This window comes from Bos grunniens, chromosome 5, assembly GCF_055505025.1.
Source record: "Bos grunniens cultivar Pamir isolate PY7600 chromosome 5, Bosgru_T2T1.0, whole genome shotgun sequence".
NCBI lineage: Eukaryota > Metazoa > Chordata > Mammalia > Artiodactyla > Bovidae > Bos > Bos grunniens.
In genome coordinates this window covers 31,749,346-31,774,849 of record NC_141169.1, presented here as the reverse complement: position 1 = coordinate 31,774,849, position 25,504 = coordinate 31,749,346, and the positions used below count along the sequence as shown (strand labels likewise).

The window sequence follows — 25,504 nt, the reverse complement described above, 5'->3', positions numbered from 1 at the left end:
AAGATTCTCCCCCTCCCCTCTCCCCGTAGGAAATAGCACCCCTCTCCAGTATTCTAGCCTGGAAATTTTTATGGGCAGAGGAGCCTGGTAGGCTACAGTCCATGGGGCCACAAAGAGTGGAACACGACTGAGCACACAGAGTTGAGACAGTACCACAATAATACACACATAAGGAAAATACTAGGATGCACTAAAACAGAATTAAAAAAAAATTTTCTAACTCAGTACTGACTGGATGCTTAGGAAACAAACTGAATATGGGCACCAAAGACACCTTTTTTCAAGTGAGGACAACCTTAAACAGACAGCCAGCAACACATTTAAATAGAAGTTGCGCCCAAAAACAAATTTTTACTTCCTAAGTGGAAAGAACTTCAAAACTCTACAGCTTTCTCTGCTACAAAATGAGTAGGCTTTCTGACCAAAACACTTAAAGGGAAAAAAAAAATCCCACTAAATCGTTTAAATATGAGAAAAACGAATATACATTAGCATTTTGAGTAACTTAAAACCCCAGAATTTCATAAAGGATTTTTCAGAACATTAGATCTGTAAGTCTACCTGCCTACAAACTAAACTGACATCGTTCCTTTCTCTGAAATACTGTAAAACTCTTAACAGTAACTACTTTTTGAACATATAAGTGCCAAATATTTTGCTGGGCATAGAAATCAAATTCAAGAGGTATCATCTCATTTTATAAACCAGTCTTAAACAACCAGTAAGGGGAAGGAATGGATTTTAAGCCAAAGCTGGGGTACTAATTCTAGGCCACCCTTTTAATAAGACCTTCAGGCACTGAAATTTCTCAAAACTCTCTTTACACAGTAAGTTTAAGAAGGCAGCCGTCAACAGTGAAACCTCCACTAGACACTTTGGGCGTAACAGAAAAGCAGAATCTCAAAGTCACCAGAACAGGAGATCACAACACACCGAAATGGGACTACTACTACTTTAAAATACAAAGTGGGAAGGAAACGCATTCCCAAGGCTGGTGGCACGGGTGAGCGAGCGGGAAATTAACTCCGCCTCGCTTCCCTCTCGCGAACACTTAACTTTTGCCCATCGTAGGCTCTCCTAACTAGACCCCCAGTCCTTGCCCACCCTCTTCTCGTCTAACAGACCTTGAAGACTGGAAGCAGAGCAGGGCGGGACTGACTCCAAGGCCGAAGGCCTAGGCCGCAAGGATACACGTTGAGACGTTGGCCCATGTCCTGGAGCAGATTGGCCGCCTGCTGGCGATTAGAAAGTTCTTTATCTGGATCCAAGCCAAAACGACGAGACGGGCTATTTTCCAGTTGTTCTCGAGTAAAATACCACCGTTTATTGTTGTTCTTCCTCTCTCCCTCCATAGTGCTTCAACCAGAAGGCAGCGGCGGCGGCTGCAAGCACTTCTCAGCGTCACCTAAGCGGCGACACACATCCGCTGAGCGGGGGCAACTGCGACGTGACGAACTTCCGCAAAGGCCGGACGGCTAGGTTGTGACACGCTTCCGGGGAGGAAGTGCTAGTTAAAGGATCTACTTCCGGAATGGCCCCCTGGTCAGCCTGCCTCCGAGTTAACAGCCAGTAGGCGATCAGAAAATCCTTGGTTCTAGGACGCAGGCGCCAGTCATGTGACCCTGGAGAGGCAAGGTGGGGTTAGGAGCTCCGCTTAAAAAAAAAAAAAAAAAAAAGTGTCTCCTCTCGCGAGAACTATTTTGAGCCTTCGCGCCCTGAGCGAGGGAGCGAGGCAAAGGCTGTGGGTGGATGGGGCTCCCGCCCTCGCGCCGCGCGGCGGTTTCTCGGAGAATTTCGCTTGTGACGGTGGTAGCTGTACAAAACGAGGCGGATAGAGAACTTGACAGAGAAAATGGGTAAGAGTGTCAAAAACCGAAAAAAGTAATCAAAGCGAGTAGCCCTATCGTATATCGTTACATACAGCCACCGGAAGCTCTTGAATTCGTTGGTAGTAGTATAATTTACCCATTTGAAAAGCTTAAACGCGTAGCTAAATCCTCGAAAACACTAATGATTTGCCACGCTGAACCAATTTAAAGGAATAAAATAAATTAATAATTTCATTTTATTAATAATTTAGTGCTTACCACATCGCTGACTCTTAACTACACTATTCAATCGGCACAACCCGAAAAAATGGTACTATCTTAACCCCATTGTATGACCGGATGAACTAAAACTGCTCCTTCCGTGTGGAAAACTTCCACTACCATCCTGCGCATGCACAGATTTTTAAATTCCTGTCCACTGTCAAGCTATATCCCTACTCCAAGTTTGAGGATTGTTTGTTCCTAGTGTGGGTTGCCTGGAGAATCCCAGGGACTCAGGAGCCTAGTGGGCTGCCGTCTGTGGGGTCGCACAGAGTCGGACACGACTGAAGCAACTTAGCAGGCAAGATACTTAACTTCTCTGTACCTGTTATAAATGGTGTGCGGTACATACGTTTTAGTTTCTGAAAAGGATTAAGTGATTTGATAAGTTATAAGCAGTTATAGTAGTACCGGGCACATAGAAAACATTCAGTAGGTTTCCTCATAATATTTATTACATTATGTGAAGTTGAGGGTAGGAACAATACCGTCTATGCTTTTTGTAGCCTTCGCACCTACCTACTGTAGTCCTGGCCCTAGTAAATGAGTGTTTGTCAAACAAATGGTCACTACAACCTATAATAAAGAAACTGAGGCTTGGGAGATTAGGTAGTTTGCCCTACACTACACCACTTGTAAATGTAGATTTTAAAATCAAATATAATTTCATTGTTCTTGCTCTCCTGGAACAGTCAATTCACCTTGATTATATTTGAGTAATATTAGAACCTTTTGTCTTTTATAAAAAATATTTTGAGTTTTGTCATTTTTGGACACGGCTTTTCCCACTTTGATTCTACGGCTTTTCCCACTTTGATTCTACTTCATTCTCAGAAGTATTTTCTTTTACTGCAAGCCTTCCTCTGCCATATACTGCCTATAATTAGCATTAAGTGAAAGAGGAGAGTGAAAACGTTGGCTTAAAGCTCAACATTCAGAAAACTAAGATCATGGCATCTAGTCCCATCACTTCATGGGAAATAGATGGGGAAACAGTGTCAGACTTTATTTTTGGGGGCTCCAAAATCACTGCAGATGGTGACTATAGCCATGAAATTAAAAGACGCTTACTCCTTGGAAGGAAAGTTCTGACCAACCTAGATAGCATATTGAAATGCAGAGACATTACGTTACCAACAAAGGTCCATCTAGTCAAGACTATGGTTTTTCCAGTGGTCATGTATGGATGTGAGAGTTGGACTGTGAAGAAAGCTGAGCACCAAAGAATTAATGCTTTTGAACTGTGGTGTTGGAGAAGACTCTTGAGAGTCCCTTGGACTGCAAGGAGATCCAACCAGTCCATTCTAAAGGAGATCAGCCCTGGGTGTTCTTTGGAAGGAACGATGCTAAAGCTGAAACTCCAGTACTTTGGCCACCTCATGTGAAGAGTTGACTCATTGGAAAGGACTCTGATGCTGGGAGGGATTGGGGGCAGAAGGAAAAGGGGATGACAGAGGATGAGATGGCTGGATGGCATCACCAACTCCATGGACGTGAGTTTGAGTGAACTCCGGGAGTTGGTGATGGACAGGGAGGCCTGGCATGCTGCGATTCATGGGGTCTCAAAGAGTTGGACACGACTGAGCAACTGAACTGAACTGACTGAAGTGTTAGTCACTCAGTTCTGTCTGACTCTGTCTGCCAGGCTCCTTTGTCCATGGGATTTTCCAGGCAAGAATACTGGAGTGGATTGGCATTCCCTTCTCCGGGGGATCATCCCGACCCAGGATTCGAACTCAGATCTCCTGCATTGTAGACAGATTCTTTACCATCTGAGCTACCATTAGCTCCATTTTACTCCAGAAAAATTGAGGAAAAGATGATAGGTACGGAGTAAAAGGATAAAGTAGATGATTGAAATAGTTAATCCCATTAGGGGATTGTAAGTAGTAGTAGTATGAGAGACCCTTGTAAGTTAATAATTACTTAAGAAAGCAGGTTTACTTAACCACAAAACCAAGCAGGCTTGTTTAGCAACAGAATCATGCAACAGAAGCAAGAGATATGCCCCAAAATAATAAAACAGTGGTGACATCAGACTCACATGCTGCCCAGTGAGCTCAGTAAGTTAATGATCCCTAGGACATGCTCTCTGCACACATAAAAAACATTAATTTGTGCACCTAACTTGACCATGTAGGGACAAGAAAACCCCCCTGCTCAACCTGGAGCTGAAGCTGATGATGGAAGCGTGATGTCTACTCAAAGACAACGAAGTTCTGCTCTTCCTGCCCACTTTTCCTTTAATTATAAAACTAGCCCAGTAAGCTCTTGGGGCATGGCATCCTTTTTTCCATCTGCTCATAAGCCTCACAAGCATTCAATTTTAATAAATCACTTCTTATCTATCATTTTGTCTCTTGCTGAATTCTTTTTCTGTGCTGAGATATAAAGGACTCGTACCAGAGCTCTTCAGAGCCCCTGAAATGACACCAAATGGTTTCAAAAATACTTAATTTCAAATTATAACATTAAACATTTTTTCTTTCAAACTTTTTCCATGGCAGACTTTTTCTGTTAATAGCAAAAGCACTTTTCAGTCATGTCATCATGAATTTTGTCTTTTAAACAGCCAAAATTATTTCTCCCAGATCCCTCTTGCCTATTTCTCTGACCAGTGTTTGTTTTCCACTAAATCTGTTGGATTGATGACTCCATTTTGAATTTGCTACCGTAGCTGTGCACCAGTCCTCCAAGAAAAAGTTCTTGTGTTTGACAGGCTTCAGGCAAAGCAAATGCTAGCCAATGGTTTACTACCCTGTCATACGGAAGAGGAGGACCTGTGTAAATCAGAGAAAGGAAATGTTCTTTGACTGAAGATAAAATTATTGAAAGTAAGCAGCAGTGACTACATAATTGCTAAACATAACTTTTTGATTCAGGACTGATTTCAAATCCCAGTTATTTTAAAACTGTCTTAACCACTTTGAAGTGTATAGTTCAGTGTCAACTGCATTGTTATGCAGCAGGTATCTACAGATTTTTCTTTTTGCATAACTACAACTCTTTATCCACTGAAAAACTTCCCAGTTCCCCCTCCCCTAACCTTGACAACTCCCATTCTGCTTTCTGTTGAATTTGAATGCTTTAGATATTTCATATAAGTGGAAAGGTATTTATTCATATTAGTGGACAGGTATTTCATATATGTCATATGAGACAGTCTCACAGGATTGTCTTTCTGTGACTGGATAATGTTCACTTAGTATAATGTTTCATTTAGTATAATGTTCTAAAAATTGCCAGTTATGTATTGACTAGCTGTGTGATCTTTTTTTAAAAAATACTTGTTATTTTTTTTCTAACTTTAAACTTCTTATTTTGTATATGGGTAAAGCCAGTAAACAGTGTTCAGTGGATTCAGGTGAACCCTGAAGGGACTCAGCTGTGCATATACATGTATCCATTCTCCCCCAAAGCCCTCTCCCATCCAGGCTGGCACGAAAACTTTGAGTGGAGTTCCATGTGCTATACAATAGGTCCTTGTTGGTTATCCATTTTGAATATAGTATTGTGTACATGACCTTCCCAAACTCCCTAAATGTCCCTCCCCCCCGCAACAATAAGCTTATTTTCTAAGTCTATGAGTCTCTTTCTGTTTTGTAAGTAAGTTCATTTGTATCATTTCTTTTTAGATTCCATATATAAAGGATGTCATAGGATATTTCTCCTTCTGTCTTAACTTCACTCAGTATGACAATCTCTGGGTCCATCATGTTGCTGAAAATGGCCTTATTTCTTTGGCTGAGTAATATTCTATTGTATATATGTATCACATTTTTTTTCTTGAAAGAAAGCTCCTATTTATTTTTTATTTTAATTAAAAATATTATATGGATGTTTAGTTGATATATAATATTATATAAGCTACACATATATAATATAGTGGTTCACAACTTTTAAAAGTTATACTCCATTAATAATTATCATAAAATACTGGCTATATTCCCTGTGTTCTCATTCTCCAATTTTTTCTACACATACACACCTGTACTACCCATTAATAGAGGAGAAAATAAATGTTAATCTAATCTGGTAAAATTTTAGATCCAATAGTTTAATTATTTCATTAAGATAGTTCAGTTTCTTCTGGTTTAACAGTCTCTTTTCAGTATTTCAAACCGTATTATCCTTCCCTTTCTCCTTGTAAAACTGTTGTCAGAGTATATGGAAGAATGTAGCTAATATGACCTAGTGTTCGTGCTGAGGAGGTAGAATCTATAAATAATCCAGAATCCTCTGTACGAATGGTCTGGTCTGGTCTGTTCTGTTCCGTGAACTTGTTCTGCACAGGTACAGTACTTCTATCTCACATTTTTGCCTTTTTTTTTTTTTTTTTTTAACTTTACATGAGGCTATTGCAGAACTCGACACACTGAATGAAGACTCGTACAAAAGACAGCACCCTCATCATGCAGCTGCTGAGAGACAACCTCACATTATGGACATCAGACAGTGCAGGAGAAGAATGTGATGCGGCAGAAGGGGCAGAAAACGAAGTGCATACAGGGTGTCATCTTTCTTCCCCTTGAAACCTTTTTACTCATCTCCATTCCTTATTCCATTTGGATTTCCTATAGCAAAGAAACCCATTCATGTGTATGGAATCAACTGTTTATAGTCTTTTCACACTGCAGCTTTGGGAAAACTCCATTCCTTGATTTGTGTTTGTCTTAGCCTTCCTGGTGTGCAGTTACTGCTGTAGAAAAGTATTAATAGCTTCATTTCATACAAACATAAGTAACTTCCAAACACTTATGTAGAAGACTAAAAATGTATCTGGTATTTAAGTAATCTGAACCAGTTCTGCAAGTGACTGTGTTTTGTATTACTGTGAAGATATGAAAATGTAGCTAATTACAATTTAAAGAGTGTTCTACATAACTTCTTAATTTCTACATTCCCTCCTTTACTCTTCTTCAGAGATTTCCTTTCAGTGAGCAACTTTTCCATCCTCTTAATGTATTCCTTTTTAGTAGGAATCCAGAAGTATTAGATTGAATGGAAAAGCATTCAACATTTTGGGGCTGGGGGAATCACAGATTAAATGCCTCCTGTATCATATGTGATGGAGGTCTTGTGTATCTGTGACAACAGGGAGTTTCCTTATTCACTCTCATTTGCTGCTGTTTAAGTTGACAACTTCCCTTCCCAATAAAAACTCACTTACACCTTCTGCCTTTGTAGTTCTGGTATTCACTTTACTATGTAATAGAAGTAGCATGTTGCTGCCAGAATACAACCATTGCTTTTGGCAAATTAAAGTGCATGTCATTTCTTAATACACTAGAAAGGGGGAAAAAAGCACACAGTCCAGTCTAAAACATTAGTACTTTTCCATGCAGATTTGTGCACATGTGAGAGGGTGTCCAGTTTGTCTAGTGATTGTTATTTAGAGAGTTGGACCACTATTGTATGTTGCTAATCATTGACTGTAGTCCCAAAAAAGCCTTGTGAAAATGTTACACCCTATGTAACAGGAGAGTAACATAAAATTACATTTTATAAACCAAAAAAAAATAAAATAAACTTTATATAATTGTATTAGTTTTGCCAAACATCAAAATGAATCCGCCACAGGTATACATGTGTTCCGCATCCTGAACCCTCCTCCCTCCTCCCTCCCCATACCATCCCTCTGGGTTGTCCCAGTGCACTAGCCCCAAGCATCCAGTATCGTGCATCGAACCTGGACTGGCATCTCGTTTCATACATGATATTTTACATGTTTCAATGCCATTCTCCCAAATCTTCCCACCCTCTCCCTCTCGCATAGAGTCCACAAGACTGCTCTGTACATCAGTGTCTCTTTTGCTGTCTCGTGTTTTTTTTGAGAGTGAGAGTCTAGTGTTCCTTGCCAGAGTCCACAGTGTCAACCATTTACACCCATTCCCCTCATTCCCAGCTCAGCATCTTCTGCTCCATTGCCTCCTCATCACAATTTCTGGCAGTCCTCTGGCCACTAAAGGCTTCTCCATCCCTACACCAGGCCAATTTTACTAAGCCTTACAAAGGCCAAGGGCAGCCAGTGATGCTCTCTAAGGCTCATCCCTGAGTGATAGAATCTTTTTTGTTGTTGTTTTTAATCCTCTCCTTTTTTAAATTTTATATTTTTTAATTTAAGGTAATTACATAATTGTGTTGGTTTCTGCCAACTGTCAATGTGAGTCAGCCATACGTATACCTCCCTCCTGAATCTTCCTCCCTATACCACCCTTCTAGGTTGTTACAGAGTCCTGGTTTGAGTTGCCTGAGTCATACAGAAAATTCCCACTGGCTATCTATTTTACATATGGTAATGTAAGTTTCCATGTTACTCTCCATACATCCCACCCTCTCCTCGCCCCCTCCCCCGCCCCCACTGCCTGCTGCACTGTGTCCATAAGTCTGTTCACTATGTCTGTGTCTCTACTCCTGCCCTGCAAATAATTTTATCAGTACCATTTTTCTAGATTCCATATATATGCATTAGTATACGATACTTGTTTTTCTCTTTCTGACTTCACTCTCTATAATAGGCTCTATGTTCATCCACTTCATTAGAATTGACTCAAATGTGTTCCTTTTTATGGCTCAATAATATTCCATATAAATAACCTCACATATGCAGATGACACCATCCTTATGGCAGAAAGTGAACAAGAACCAGAGAGCCTCTTAATGAAAGTGAAAAAGGAGAGTGAAAAAGTTGGCTTAAAACTCAACATTCAGAAAACTAAGATCATGGCATCCAGTCCCATCACTTCATGGCAAATAGATAGGGAAACAATGGAAACAGTGAAAGACTCTATTTTGGGGGGCTTCAAAATCACTGCAGATGGTGACTGCTGTCATGAAATTAAAAGACACTTGCTCCTTGGAAGAAAAGCTATGACCAACCTAAACAGCATATTAAAAAGCAGAGACATTACTTTACCAACAAAGGTCCGTCTAGTCAAACCTATGGTTTTTCCAGTAGTCATATATGGATGTGAGAGTTGGACTGTGAAGAAAGCTGGGTGCTGAAGAATTGATGATTTTGAACTGTGGTGTTGGAGAAGACTCTTGAGAGTCCCTTGGACTGCAAGGATATCCAACCAGTCCCTTCTAAAGGAGATCAGTCCTGGCTGTTCTTTGGAAGGAATGATGCTAACGCTGAAACTCCAATATTTTGGCCACCTGATGTGAAGAACCAACTCATTGGGAAAAAACCCTGATGCTGGAAAAGATTGAAGGCAGGAGGAGGAGGGGACAACAGAGGATGAGATGGTTGGATGGCATCACTGAAGCGATAGACATGAGTTTGAGTAGGCTCCAGGAGTTGGTGATGGACAGGGAAGCTTGGCGTGCTGCAGTCTTTGGGGTCACAAAGAGTCGCACATGACTGAGCAACTGAACTGAACTGATTCTATTCTTTCTGATGTGATGGTAAATGGAATTGCTTCTTGAACTTCTCTTTCTGATCTTTCATTGCTGGTGTATAGAAACGCAACAGATTTCTGTGTATTGATTTTGTAACCTGCAACTTTACCAAATTCATTAATGAGTTCCAGTAGTTTTCTGGTAGCGTCTTTAGGATCTTCTATGTATACTCTCATGTCATCTGCAAGCAGTGTTGGTTTAATTTCTTCTTTTCCGGTTTGGATTCCCTTTACTTATTTTTCTTCACTGGTTGCTGTTAGCTGTGATCTTAAATGTCATCCTGAACAGAACACCATTTGGCACACGGTAGGTGTTCACCATATGCTTATTGTCAGAATAGTGTTAACTTTCAGACACATGGCCCTTAAAGAACAACTGACAAAATCTTAGACCAGAGAAATTTCCCTCTTTTTTTTTTTTTTTTTTTACATTTTAAATAGGACTCTGTTTCCTGTCACACTTACAAGGCTATTCATTCTGGGTATAGGATGATATTTCATGCTTTGATCTTATTTTGCATTGTGCTTATGAATGTCATATTTAAGTCGTGTCACACATTACCATTTACTGCTTTTACAACAATTTCTCCACACATTCATGTAGTTTCCAAACAAAAATATGAAAAGATGGTGTGCTATTCATAACTATCCCCAGCTCCAAGTTGAGTGATGTGTATATTTACATAAGTTTATTACAAAATTTACTGATAGGATATATAGCATGCAATTTATAAAACTAAAATATATAATTTTCTTTATTGTAAATTTTGTATAGCCAGCTGATCCTCATGAAATGCTTGCATTGAATTTTCCCAAATCTTGAATCAAGAACCAAATGTTTGGTGACATTTGACAGACAAATACAGGCACACCTTGGAGATATTGTGGGCTCGGTTTCAGACCACCACGATAAAGCAAATATTGCAATAAAGCAAGTCATGAATGTTTTGGTTCTTAAGTGTGCAGTAGCATTATATCTAAAAAACAATAATACATACCTTAATTAAAAAATATTTTGTTGCTTAAAAATGCTAACCACCATCTGAGCCTTCAGTGAGTTGTAATCTTTTTGGAATAGTAGCATGAAAGATCACTGACCACAGATCACTATAACAAATAATAGTAATGACAATACATTGTGAGAACTACCAAAATGTGACACAGAAACACAAAGTGAGCAAATGTGGTTGGAAAAAAGTTTATGCTGGTAGACTCACTCCAACCTTCAGTTTTTAAAAAGCACAGTATCTGCAAAGTGCAAAAAAGTAAAGGGCAATAAAATGAGGGATGCCTGTATAGCTTTGATTGCTGGTTGACATTTTCACATACATTAATAAAGTGAAAGTGAAGCAAAGAGACATGTTGGAACTTCACTTATTTGTCAGTGACTTGAGCAACATCTTTGCTGAATTGGATAATAGTTTTTGAATACTGGAAAAATATTTCAATTTTTTGTGCTTTTGACAATATTTAATGGCTGCAAATATACATTTTTAAACTTAATGTACATTATTAACATTTTCTTGATCACTTTTTTAAGTATAAACAGTTGACAAAGCAAATAAATTGACTGTAGTATTTGCCAATTTCTGTAGTGTAATTCTTTCACCATAGTTAATTTCAAACTACCAGTGTGACATCACTGATCATGAAATGGGGAAGAGATGAACATACCATCACATAGTATTTCCTCCATTCAGGTGTAATAGACAGGGATTCTGGTTTCCAGTATGACATATAAAGAGCTTAGAAGTTATCACTCCTGTTCTCACAACAAAAAAGTTGAACAAACTGAAAATCAGTAACCCTTCTTAGATCCATCAGAGAATCAAGGTGACAGGGCAAACCTCTACCACAAAAAAAAAGAAGAATCAGAACAGGCAGAACACAGAATCGTGGCTTACTAGGAGCAAAATCATGGAATCAGTAATTGATGTAAATATTTTAAGGACAATTGATTAACTACTGGAGACTGAACATGAACTTGATTGAAAGATTTCCAGAAACAAAGTTCCTTGGTGCCCAGCCTAAGTAGGTATCCACATTTTCATGAGTTTTACCTTTCAGAGCCCCACAGGTCTTACTATGAAGATAGGAGAAAAATCCTTTCATCCTTCCAATGGGGAGAGTGAAAAGTAGCCATTTTGAAATATACTAGAGCATTCAGTTCTCCTTAAAAAAGCCCTTCCCTCAAGGAAACTATTCAACAGAGCCTGACCAATGTGGGAGAAGGAGAATAAGCCAACTCCAGTTTCCTGTAGCTGTATTGTTTCATGTAAGAGGGAAAACAGACAAAAAGCATCTATGAAGGTCAGAGTACGGGGACACAATCTCACTAAAAGAATGAGACCTACAGGACACTTCCCCTCCCCACCCTTTACCAACACATCAGTTGAGTTCCTGTAACATTAACAGGTGATTCAGTCTAAAAGAACTATAAACTCAGACCCTATTAAGAAGGAATTTCTAGGGAAACCCAAAGACATCAGAGGAAACAAGGACATCAGAGGAAATTTGACACCTACAGCTTTAACAAACAGGAAACATAGCCTAACTCCCAGCCAGACAAACATAGTACCTCAGTTCCCTTTACCAAATATATCATGTCTCACTTTCTATAAAAAGTTTACAAGGCATGCTAAAATGCAAAAAATACAGTCGGTATTTCCCTGGCAGTCCTGTGGTTAGGCTCCATGCTTCCACTGCAGAGGGGCCCAGGCTCAACACTTAGTCAAAGAACTAGGATTCCACATGCCCTGGGGCATGGCCATATACACAAATACATATTGGACAACTGGACAAATATATATTTGGCCATGCCCAGGGCATTCGAGATACATAAATATATGTACACATAAAGCAAGCATTAGAATCAGACTCATAAATGGCAGAAACTGGAAATGTAACATTAATATCCTAAGAACTCTAATGGAAAAAATGGACACCATGAAAGAATCAGTGAGTGATATAAGCAGAGAGATGAAAACTCTTAAGAAAGAATCAAAAGGCTAGAATTCAAAAGCACGATAGCAGAAATAAGAAATGCCTTGATGGGCTAATCACTACTCTGGACATGACCAAGGAAAGAATCAGGGAGTTTGAAGATATGTCAGTAGAAACTTCCCAAACTGAAAAGCAAAGAGGAAAAGTAATGAAAACAACAGAACAGAATATCTAAATACAGTAGATGTAAATAACTTCATGAACATAGATCATAGTAAAATGTAATAAAATAATTAGGAAAAGATGAATTTTTAGGATTCACTACTGGCATGCTGCAATCCATGGAGTTGCAAAGAGTCAGACATGACTGGGCAACTGAACAACCACCACCCTTATTTTTAATAAGTATATTTTATTCAATTGTAAGTCTAGATAACCTGTAGATTATCTGTAATAACAACAACAATAATAATAATAGGTTAACAACCAGCTCACAAAATTCCTGGAAACTTAGCAAGTAGTTCTCAAAAGTCAATATGAACTGGCGCAGCACATTACTCTTGAAATAACTTAAAGACTTATTGAAAGTACCATATTCAGATTTATTAATGCACTATATACATATATAAGGTCCTATTATATGCTTATATGCTGAGGAAGTTTGCATACATGATTTAATTCTGTTAACTATGAGTAGATATCATAGCCCTTTTTAATCAGTTCAAAGACACCTAGAATGTGGCAAAAATTTGAGCCCACATCAGTGGCTTCCCTGGTGGATCAGACAGTAAAGAATCTGCCTGCAATACAAGAGACCCGGGTTTGATCCCTGGGTCAGGAAGATCCCCTGGAGAAGGGAATGGCAAACCACTCTACTCTTCTTGCCTGGAGAATTCCATGGACAGAGGAGCCTTGCAGGCTATACAGTTCACGGGATCACAAAGAGTTGGACACAACTGAGCGACTAACACTTTTCACTTCACTTTTTTCAGTGCTCTTTCTACTCACTGCTTTCTGAAGCTTACAGTATAAAGAAGACTAGGACAAGAAAAAGGGTAACAAGCACTTGGTTCATCAATTTTTGTGAAGTTACTTTGTCCACTGCCATTCCATCCCTACTGTGAACCCATAAATCCTGTGCCTCCTCAGACAATGGGAGTTTCAGTCATAGTAGTTCTTCAGGACATTCAGTTCAGTTCGGTTCAGTCACTCAGTCGTGTCCAGCTCTTTGGAACCCCAAAGACTGCAGCACGCCGAGCTTCCCTGTCCATCACCAACTCCTGGAGCCTACTCAAACTCATGTCTATCGCTTCAGTGATGCCATCCAACCATCTCATCCTCTGTTGTCCCCTCCTCCTCCTGCCTTCAATCTTTCCCAGCATCAAGGTCTTTTCCAATGAGTTGGTTCTTCGCATCAGGTGGCCCAAGTATTGGAGTTTCAGCTTCAGCATCAGTCCTTCCAATGAATATTCAGGACTGATTTCCTTTAGGATGGACTGGTTGGATCTCCTTGCAGTCCAAGGGACTCTCAAGAGTCTTCTCCAACACCACAGTTCAAAAGCATCAATTTTTTGGTGCTCAGCTTTTTTATAGTCCAACTCTCACATCCACACATGACTATTGGAAAATCCATAGTTTTGACTAGATGGATCTTTGCTGGCAAAGTACTGTCTCTGCCTTTTAATATGCTGTCTAGGTTGGTCATAGCTTTGCCCCCCCAAAATAAAGTCTCTCACTGTTTCCATTGTTTCCCCATCTGTTTGCCATGAAGTGACAGGACCGGATGCCATGATCTTAGATTTCTGAATGTTGAGTTTTAAGCCAACATTTTCACTCTCCTCTTTCACTTTCATCAAGAGACTCTTTAGTTCTTCTGCCATAAGGGTGGTGTCATCTGCATATCTGAGGTTATTGACATTTCTCCTGGCAATCTTGATTCCAGCTTGTGCTTCATCCAGCCCGGCATTTCTCATTATGTACTCTGCATGTAAGTTAAACAAGTAGGGTGACAATATACAGCCTTGACATACTCCTTTCTCAGTTTGGAACCAGTCCATTGTTCCACATGTGGTTCTAGCGGTTGCTTCTTGACCGGCAAACAGATTTCTTAGGAGGCAGGTCAGGTGGTCTGGTATTCCCATCTCTTGAAGAATTTTCCAGTTTGTTGTGATCCACACAGTCAAAGGCTTTGGCATAGTCAATAAAGCAAAAGTAGATGTTTTTCTGAAACTCTCTTGCTTTTTTGATGATCCAGCAGATGTTGGCAATTTGATCTCTGGTTCCTCTGCCTTTTCTAAATCCAACTGGAACATCTGGAAGTTCACAATTCACATACTGTTGAAGCCTGGCTTGGAGAATTTTGAGCATTACTTTGCTAGCATGAGAGATGAGTACAGTTGTGCGGTAGTTTGAGCATTCTTTGGCATTGCCTTTCTTTGGGATTGGGATGAAAACTGACCTTTTCCAGTCCTGTGGCCACTGCTGAGTTTTCCAGATTTGCTTGCATATTGAGTGCAGCACTTTCACAGCATCATCTTTTAGGATTTGAAATAGCTCAACTGGAATTCCATCACCTACACTAGCTTTGTTCATAGTGATGCTTCCTAAGGCCCACTTCACTTCACATTCCAGGATATCTGGCTCTAGGTGAGTGATCACACCATCGTGATTATCTGGGTTGTGAAGAGCTTTTTTGTACAGTTCTTCTGTGTATTCTTGCCACCTCTTCTTAATATCTTCTGCTTCTGTTAGGTCCATACCATTTCTGTCCTTTATTGTGCCCATCTTTGCATGAAATGTTCCCTTGGTATCTCTAATTTTCTTGAAGAGATCTGTAGTCTTTCCCATTCTGTGGTTTTCCTCTGTTTCTTTACATTGATCACTGAGGAAGGCTTTCTTATCTCTCCTTGCTATTCTTTGGAACTCTGCATTCCCATGGGTATATCTTTCCTTTTCTCCTTTGCCTCTGGTTTCTTTTCTTTTCTCAGCTATTTGTAAGGCCTCCTCAGACAACTACTGTGCCTTTTTGCATTTCTTTTTCTTAGGGATGGTCTTGATCACTGCCTCTTGTACAATGTCATGAACCTCCATCCATAGTTTTTCAGGCACTCTATCAGATTTAATCCCTTGAATCTATTTGTTACTGCCACTGTACAATCATAAGGGATTTGATTTAGGTCATACCTGAATGGTTTAGTGATTTTCCCTACTTTCTTCAATTTAAGTCTGAATTTGGCAGTAAGGAGTTCATGATCTGAGCCACAGTCAGCTCCCGGTCTTGTTTTTGCTGACTGTACAGAGCTTCTCCATCTTTGGCTGCAAAGAATATAATCAGTCTGATTTTGGTATTGACCATCTGGTGATTTCCATGTGTAGAGTCTTCTCTTGTGTTGTTGGAAGAGGGTGTTTGCTATGACCAGTGCGTTCTCTTGGCAAAACTCGGTTAGCCTTTGACCTGCTGCAGGGGCAGGGGCTCTGGGCGCAGTAGACCTGGGTATGGCATAAGCCCTCTTGGAGGAGGTTGCCTTTAACCCCACCATAGAGCCACCAGAATTTCCACAGGACTGTGGAAACAGATTCTTGGAGGGCACAAGCAGAACCTTGTGCACACCAGGACCCAGGAGGAAGGAGCAGTGACCCCACAAGAGACTGACCCAGATTTGCCCATGAGTGTCCAGGAGTCTCTGGCAGAGGGGTGGGTCAGTGGTGGCCTCCTGCAGGGTTGGGGGCACTGAGTGCAGCAGTGCCTGCATGGGACCTTTGGAAGGAGGTCACCATTATCTTCATTACCTCCACTATAGTTTGGCTTCAGGTCAAACAACAGGGAGGGAACATAGCCCTGCCCATCAACTGAAAATTGGATTAAAGATTTACTGAGCATAGCCCTGCCCATCAGAACAAGACCCAGTTTCCCCCAAGCTTCCATAAGCCTCTTAATCCTCCATCAGAGGGCAGACAGAATGAAAACCACAGTCACAGAAAACTAACCAATCTGATCACATGGACCACAGCCTTGTCTAACTCAATGAAATTATGAGCCATGACATGTAGGGCATCCAAGACGGATGGGTCATGGTGGAGGTCAACGTGGGTCACTGTAGAAGGGAATGGCAAACCACTTCAGTATTCCTGCCTTGCAAATCAATAAACAGTATGAAAAGGCAAAAAGATAGGACACTGAAAAATGAACTCCCCAGGTCAATAGGTGCCCAACATCAGTGGAGAAATAACTCCAGAAAGAAGAGATGGAGCCAAAGCAAAAACAACACCCAGTTGTGGTGTGACTGGTGATGGAAGTAAATGCCGATGCTGTAAAGAGCAGTATTACATAGGAACCTGGAATCTTAGATCCATGAATCAAGGCAAATTGGAAGTGGTCAAACAGGAGATGACAAGAGTGAACGTTGACATTTTAGGAATCAGCGAACTAAAATGGACTGGAATGGGTGAATTTAACTCAGATGACCATTTATCTACTATGGTGAGCAAGAATCCCTTAGAAGAAATGGAGTAGCCATCATAGTCAACAAAAGAGTCTGAAATGCAGTACTTGGATGCAATCTCAAGAGCAACAGAATAATCTCTGTTTCCAAGGCAAACCATTCAATATCACAGTAATCCAAGCCTATGCCCCAACCAGTAATGCTGAAGAAGCCGAAGTTGAATGGTTCTATAAAGACCTACAAGACCTTCTAGAACTAACACCCAAAAAAAAAGATGTCCTTTTCATCACATTACCATGGTTACCATACAGACTCCACTGCTCCAGCCTGAACATTCTAGAAGAAGGCAGGGAGGACCTGAGATGGCCTTCTTCAACTTACATCTGTTAGGATATCAAAATTCCTTTCGGAGCAAGAAGAGGGACAAAACTGAAGAAACAAGTAAGGGAAACATAGAATAGAGGGTTAGAAGGGCCACTTCTTAGTCATTTCTTTTCCTACCTTGGGTTAGAGTTTTATCCCCTGAGATTAACCACTACACTAGTTAAAATTATGGAGTAGAGACAGTATCCATTCCCTCTCCTGTCATTTAATATCCTTGTTAAGACACCCAGTTTGTTCAACTGAATGAATTCATTTGCTCATTTAATCAATATTTATTAAGCACCAACTATGTGTCAGACTTTATGTTGGTGACTAGGGTTACAAAGATAGATAGGATTAGACCTCTCTCTGCCATAAAGTGGCCGACTATCCAATGAAGATAAGTATGCAAACAAAAAAATTTGCAATATGGTGTATGATTCAGTTAAATATGGAATGTTGTAGAACCACTAAAGAGGAAGTACCTAATGCTATTAGATTGAAATGAGAATACAAGGATCCTTTAGAGAAGAACTCCCACAGGAAATGCTTCTAGAACTCAATATTAAAGGATGATTGGAATTAACCAAGGAGACAAGAAGGGAATAAAGCACAGACAAAGGAACAGAGAATTGAGAGTCTTATTAAATGAGCTCCAAGTCCTTGAGTACAGATCAGTGGTAGACAGGAGCTAAGAAGCAGGTGTTGAAAACTAGGCAGGGGCCAGATAATTGAGGATTATGTTATCCATGCTAACCTTTTAACTTTATAGGAACTATTGAAGGAATTTTAGTAGGCAGTGAGTAAATAATCAGACCCATATTATATCTGCAATACCTAGCAGTGCCTCATATCTAATAGAGGTCTAATAAATGTATTTGTAGGGTGAATGAATAAGTGATACTGAATGACTAATTCTAAAGGGAGGATTTACAGGAGATGTGACAAGATTAAGATAGTAAAAGATGAATTGCTTGAAAATAAAAGAGAAAGGGTATTCCAGGCAGAATGAAGAACACATGTGAAGGAAATTAAGCGTGGGCAGGAACTGTTGCAAAAGTGGTATTGGGGTAAAGGGAGGAGATAACTGGGGAAGGATAAAGCACAAAGTTAAGGCTGAGAAGGACTGAGCTTGTGTAGGACTCCTTGGGCACTCTCTGTTCTCTAATCCTATCAAAGAAGCTCTGTTTCACGTATTTAGCATTCAGGTAAGATTTGTACAAAGGGTCCCACTAATAGACCCTGCTGCTGCTGCTGCTGCTGCTGCTAAGTCGCTTCAGTCATGTCCGACTCTGTGCGACCCCATAGACGGCAGCCCACCAGGCTCCCCCGTCCCTGGGATTCTCCAGGCAAGAACACTGGAGTGGGTTGCAATTTCCTTCTCCAATGCATGAAAGTGAAAAGTGAAAGTGAAGTCACTCAGTCGTCTCCTACCCTCAGTGACCCCATAGACTGCAGCCTTCCAGGCTCCTCTGTCCATAATATTTTCCAGGCAAGAGTACTGGAGTGGGGTGCCATTGCCTTCTCCGAATAGACCCCAGGAATCCCTTAATAGCTCTACACTCTACTTGCCTCTACCCAGCTGGGTCACAGCATTGTGCCCTGGTGAGGATAGTTTTGTCTCCAAATTAGTTCATCACCCTCTCTCAGTTCATCACCCTCTCTCATAGAAAAACACTTGGCCTAACTCACTAATTTCCCATGTTCCATTTTGGTTTATATATTGCCCTCCTGTAATGATAGTTGAGAATTTAGCTTCCCCTCTCCCATCCTAGTTCTTCTAGTATTGTTATGTCACAATTTTAGGTTTATGGTAAGAAAAATTCTAAGAATGACCCTCAATGAATCTTGGCCTTATATCATCCCCTCCCCTTTGAATGTGGGTGGAACCTCTGAATATGATGGAAAACACTCTGGTGATTGTTACTTTACATAGAAAAAAAGGAGATTATGTGAGTGGGCCTAATCTAATCACACAAGCCCTTTAAAATCTGAGTGGTTTTTTTCCAGTTAACAGAAAAAGAGGAATTTGGAGATTGGAAGCATGTAGGGCTCTGAAGATGGAGGGGGGCTGCATGCCAAGGAATGTGGGTGGCAGTTAGGAGCTGAAAGTGTCCCAGCTGACAGTCAGCAATGTCCTATAACAACAAAAACCTGAATTCTGTCAATAACCTGAATGAACCTGAAAATAGACTCTTCCTAGAGACTCCAGATAAGACCCCAGCCCAGCCAAGACTTAGATTTCAGCCTTGTGAGACTAAGTAGAGACTGCCAGACTTCTGACTTATAGAAGTGTCAGATAGTGAGTGAATGATGTTGTTGTTTTCAGTATTTACTTATTTTGGCTGTGTCTGGTCTCAGTTGCGGCAGATGGGCTCTCCCATCTTAGTTGCAGCATGTGGGATCTTTCGTTGGTGCTCATGGGAATCCTCTTCTAGTTGCAGCATATGGGATCCAGTTCCCTGACCAGGGATTGAACCCTGGCCAGCTGCATTGGGAGAGCAGGGTTTTAGCCACTTGGACCACCAGGGTATTGTTTTAAGCCACTAAACTTGTGGTCATTTGAGATGTAGCAGTAGAAACCCTAATACAAGCTTATATCTATAGTCCTGTAGTCTTAAAATATGTAAAAATTGTTTACTTCTAAGGCAATTAATTTGACTATAATAACTTTTTTGTTCAATTTTTTGTTTATTCCTAGAGTTAAGAACTGCCACCATTGTTTTTCCCCCCATTTGCTTGGTTCTCTGCTATTACTTCAACAACTCTATCCAATGCCCAGTGATATTTTTTCCAGTCATTCAAAACACAACAAGTAATCTACCAATTCCTTTTTTCCCAAACTTCTCTCTCCTACTCCTACATTCTGCCTTCTATTCCTGGCACATAGATCTTTCCTAAAACTTGCTTTTGCCTCTCTCCAAGATTTTATTCCCTATTTCCTGGATTCTTTCTTTCTTGGTTTTACTCTCTCCTTTTCCTGGAATATATCCTTGACTAGCTTTCTATGAATGTACCGGAGATATATTTTTGAGTGAAGAATGGTTTTAGACTACCATCACACTTGATTGTCAGCTTTTCCAGATATGGAATTCTAGGTTGAAAATCATTTTCTGAAAACTTCGAAGGTATACTTTATTGTCCTCTAACTTCCAGCTGTATTATTTTGTGTAGGATGTATTTGTCTCCAGAAGCTTTTTGTTTTCTTTCTTGTTCCCTAAGTGTTCAAAATTTCATAATGTTGGAACTTGCTGTATAGGTCTTTTTTCATTCACTGTGATAGACTTTCCATGAGCTTTTTCAACCTGGACATTTGTACCCTTCATTTCTGACAAATTTTCCTGTATTACTTGTTTATTAATTTATTCTCTATTTTCTCTCTTCTCTCTTTTTGGAACTTCCATTTATCAGCTGTAAAACCTGAGGTGATCCTCTAACTTTATTCATATTTCTCTATATTTCCTTTGGGTTTTAAAAAATTTACTCTTTGGGAGCCTCCTCAATTTTATCTTCCAACCTTCTGGGTTAATTTTCTTTTGCTGTGTAAGAAATTACCCTAAAACATAGAGGCTTAAACCAACAAAACACATATCACCTTATAGTCTCTGTGAATCAGGAATCCAGAAGGAGTTTAGGTAGGTGGTTCTAGCTCAGGGTTTCTCGTGTGTTTTCAGACAGGGTGTCAACAGGGGCTCCAGTCATCTCATGGCTGGAGGCCTCAGTCCTTATCAACAACTGGGCATCTCTGGCTCTTGACACGACACCTCAGTTTCTCACCACATGAGCCTCCACATAAGCTGCTTGAGTGTTCTAACCTGGCAGCTAACTTTCCTCAGAGCTGGTGATCAGAGTGCAGTGCCTCCAAGATTCAGTTCCTCCAAAGACATCTTTCTCTTTTTTCCCCATTTTTATCGAGATATAATTGACATACAACATTGTGTAAGTATGGGCTTCCCTGGTAGCGCAGCAGTAAAGACTCCACCTGCCAAGCAGGAGACATGAGTTCAATCCCTGGTCAGGAACATCCCCTGGAGAAAGAAATGGCAACCCACTCCAGTAGTCTTGCCTGGGAAATCCCATGGACAGAGGAGTCTGGTGGGCTACAGTCCATGGGGTCGCAAAGAGTTGGACACAACTTAGCTACTAAACAACAACAAGCAAATTGTGTAAGTTTAAGGTGTACAATATGTTGATTTGATACATTTTAAATATATTGCAAAATGTTAACCACTGTAGCATTAGCTGTAATACCTCCATGACATCACATAATTGCCATTTCTTTCTTGTGGTAATAACATTTAGGATCTACTCTCTCAGTACCTTTCAATTATATATAATACCATTTAATTACCTATAATCACCATGCTGTACGTTAGATCCCCGTAACTTATTCATCTTATAAATGGAAGTTTATACCCTTTGGCCAACATCTCATCCCCTCACCTCCAGCTCCTGGTGACCACCATTCTACTTTCTGAGTTCTACTTTTATAGATTCCACATGTAAGTGAGATGGTACAGTATTTGTCTTCTTCTGTCTGACTCACTTACTTATCTTACTTAGCATCATGCCCTGAAGGTTCGTTCATGTGGTTGCAAATAACAGGATTTCCTTTTTTCCCATGACTGAATAATATTTCATTGTATATGTATTTATACTGCATCTTCTTTATCCATTCATTCATTGGCAGACACTTAAGCTTCTGTAAATGCCTATTGTGAATAATGCTGCAGTGAACATGAAAATGAAGATTTCTCATCAAGATCCTGTTTTTATTGCCTTTGGCTATATAGCCAGAAATGGGGCTTCTGGACAGAGAAATCTTTTATCCCCTTGCTAGGGCATGGTGAATATGATGAGCCTGGTTGTGCCGTGTGCTCTGTAGAGAAAGTTTCAGTGAATACCTCCCTGTTCTCAGACCTATTTTTTTACTCCTACCTTCTGTGGTACCTGCTATATACTAAAGTTTGAGTTTCTCAAGCAGATTAGGTCAATTCTAGATATATCCTCCGTTGCAGAAACTTAGTTAAAACTTTTCCTATTCTGATAAACTGGGGCTTCCCAGGTAGTGTTAATAGTAAAGAACCCATTTGCCAATGCAGGAAATGTGGGTCCTATCCCTGGGTTGGGAAGATCCCCTGGAGGAGGGCATGATGACCCACTCCAGTATTCTTGCCTGGAGAATCTCATGGATAGATGAGCCTGGTGGACTGCAGTCCATAGGGTTTCAAAGAGTCAGACAGGACTGAAGTGATGTAGCTCTCATGCATGCACATTCTGGTAAGTTAGTTGCTACCCCTTTATCCACTTTCCATTCTTCGAAAGATGTTTCCAGTGAAATATATCATCTTGCTTCTGTATCCTTACTCTCTCTCTGCTCCTGAAGGTTAATGCCATTTTTATCATTGTTGTTCTTGTGTTTGTTTGTTTGTTTGTTTTGGGGGGCAGCACTGGGTCTTCATTGCTGTGCACAGGCTTTCTCTAGTTGCAGCCAGCAGGGGCTACTCTCTGGTTGCAGTGTGTGGGCTTCTCACTGCAGTGGCTTCTCTTGTGGAACACGGGCTCTAGGCACACTGGTGTCAGTAGTCGTGATGCATGGGCTCAGTTGCCCCGTGGCATGTGAAATCTTCCCAGACCAGGAATGGAACCTGTGTCCCCTGCTTTGGCAGGCAGATTCTCAACCACAGGACCACCAAGGAAGTCCTTGTTGTTGCTATTTTGATGTCATTTTAAGACATTTCGGAGGGAAAGAAAATAAACTTTATGGTTAATCATTTTTAAAACTGATTTTTGTGATGTATTTCCAAAATTATAAAAATTTATAAGACTGGTACAAAGAAATTCCCTATACCCTTTACCCAAATTAGTCAATTGTTAATATTTGGCCATATTTGCTTGTTCTCTCTCCCCTCGTATATATATAATTTATATTAGCATATCTATATATAAACATCTATTTTTTTCTCAGCTAGTTGAGAATCAGTAGTTCATATTATGTCCTTTACTCTCAAATATTTCAGTTTATATTTCTTAAAAATAAGAACACTTTTTTAGGGGCTGCCCTGGTGGCTTAGTGGTAAAGAATCCACCTGCCAATGCAGGGAACATGGGTTCAATCCCTGATCTGGGAAGATGCCACAGAGCAACTAAGCCAGTGTGCCACAACTATTGAGCGTGTGCCCTAGAGCCTGGGAGCCGCAGCTACTAAAGCTCACATGCCCTAGATCCCATGCTCTGCAACAACAGAAGCCACCAGAAAGAGAAACCTGCACACCGCAACTAGAGAGTAGCCCCTGCTTGCTGCAACTAGACAAAAGCCCGAGCAGCATCAAAGACCCAGCACAGCCACAAACAAATAAATAAAATTATTTTTTTTAAAGAATAACATTTTTCTAGATAACCCACAGTATGAGTTCTCAAACTCAGCGATTTTAACACTGATACAATACTATTATCTAATTACCTACAGTCTGTATTCCAATTTTTCCAGTTGCCCTGTTAATGTCCTTTAGAACAAAATTTTCCCTTTTAGGATCCAATTAAGGATCAGAAGATATTAAGAGGTGGCAAGAATACACAGAAGAACTGTACAAAAAACCTCTTCACGACCCAGATAATCATGATGGTGTGATCACTGACCTAGAACCAGACATCCTGGAATGTGAAGTCAAGTGGGCCTTAGAAAGCATCACTACAAACAAAGCTAGTGGAGGTGATGGAATTCCAGTTGAGCTATTTCAAGTCCTGAAAGATGATGCTGTGAAAGTGCTGCACTCAATATGCAAGCAAATCTGGAAAACTCAGCAGTGGCCACAGGACTGGAAAAGGTCAGTTTTCATTCCAATCCCAAAGAAAGGCAATGCCAAAGAATGCTCAAACTACCGCACAATTGCACTCATCTCATACGCTAGGAAAGTAATGCTCAAAATTCTCCAAGCCAGGCTTCAACAATATGTGAACCGTGAACTTCCTGATGTTCAAGCTGGTTTTAGAAAAGGCAGAGGAACCAGAGATCAAATTGCCAACATCTGCTGGGTCATGGAAAAAGGAAGAGAGTTCCAGAAAAACATCTATTTCTGCTTTATTGACTATGCCAAAGCCTTTGACTGTGTGGATCACAATAAACTGTGGAAAATTCTTCAAGAGATGGGAATACCAGACCACCTGACCTGCCTCTTGAGAAATTTGTATGCAGGTCAGGAAGCAACAGTTAGAACTGGACATGGAACAACAGACTGGTTCCAAATAGGAAAAGGAATATGTCAAGGTTGTATATAGTCACCCTGCTTATTTAACTTATATGCAGAGTACATCATGAGAAACGCTGGACTGGAAGAAACACAAGCTGGAGTCAAGATTGCCGGGAGAAATGTCAATCACCTCAGATATGCAGATGACACCACCCTTATGGCAGAAAGTGAAGAAGAACTAAAAAGCCTCTTGATGAAAGTGAAAGAGGAGAGTGAAAAAGTTGGCTTAAAGCTCAACATTCAGAAAACGAAGATCATGGCATCTGGTCCCATCACTCTATGGGAAATAGATGGGGAAACAGTGTCAGACTTTATTTTTTTGGGCTCCAAGATCACTGCAGATGGTGACTGCAGCCATGAAATTAAAAGACGCTTACTCCTTGGAAGGAAAGTTATGACCAACCTAGATAGCATATTCAAAAGCAGAGACATTACTTTGCCAACAAAGGTTCGTCTAGTCAAGGCTATGGTTTTTCCTGTGGTCGTGTATGGATGTGAGAGTTGGACTGTGAAGAAGGCTGAGCCCCGAAGAATTGATGCTTTTGAACTGTGGTGTTGGAGAAGACTCTTGAGAGTCCCTTGGACTGCAAGGAGATCCAACCAGTCCATGCTGAAGGAGATCAGCCCTGGGATTTCTTTGGAAGGAATGATGCTAAAGCTGAAACTCCAGTACTTTGGCCACCTCATGTGAAGAGTTGACTTATTGGAAAAGACTGATGCTGGGAGGGATTGGGGGCAGGAGGAGAAGGGGCCAACAGAGGATGAGATGGCTGGATGGCATCACTGACTCGATGGACGTGAGTCTGGGTGAACTTCGGGAGTTGGTGATGGACAGGGAGGCCTGGCATGCTGTGATTCATGGGGTTGCAAAGAGTCGGACACGACTGAGCAACTGAACTGAACTGAAGGATCAGTCATTGCATTTAGTTGGCATGCCTCTTTAGTTTCCTTCTATCTGGAAAAATTCCTCTGCTCCTTTGTTCCATGACGTTGACAATTTTAAGAGTACAGGCAAG

General features: G+C 40.6%; 2 protein-coding genes and 1 long non-coding RNA gene across 6 annotated transcripts in view; 2 read left to right on the top strand and 1 right to left on the bottom strand.

Moving 5' to 3' along the window:
• The window catches only part of CCNT1 (cyclin T1), a 40,647-nt gene extending 39,236 nt beyond the window's left edge, over positions 1-1,411 (bottom strand). For all 4 annotated transcript variants that reach the window (XM_086399703.1, XM_086399702.1, XM_086399704.1 and 1 more), the window contains exon 1: positions 1,192-1,411. Coding sequence is in view for 1 of the 4 variants with exons in the window: in XM_086399701.1 (XP_086255827.1) it covers positions 1,192-1,352 (161 nt within the window). In the remaining 3 variants the exon portion in view is untranslated. The remainder of the gene's footprint in view (positions 1-1,191) is intronic.
• Positions 1,412-1,710: 299 nt separating this feature from the next.
• On the top strand, positions 1,711-7,266 carry LOC147371681 (uncharacterized). Its single transcript, XR_015163704.1, has 2 exons — positions 1,711-1,856; positions 6,455-7,266. It is a non-coding gene; the product is annotated as an uncharacterized LOC147371681 (long non-coding RNA).
• Positions 7,267-17,237: 9,971 nt separating this feature from the next.
• Positions 17,238-25,504, top strand: part of SPMIP11 (sperm microtubule inner protein 11) — a 28,850-nt gene continuing 20,583 nt past the window's right edge. Inside the window, exon 1 of the mRNA XM_086399714.1 lies at positions 17,238-17,316. Coding sequence (XP_086255840.1) covers positions 17,238-17,316 — 79 coding nt within the window. The remainder of the gene's footprint in view (positions 17,317-25,504) is intronic.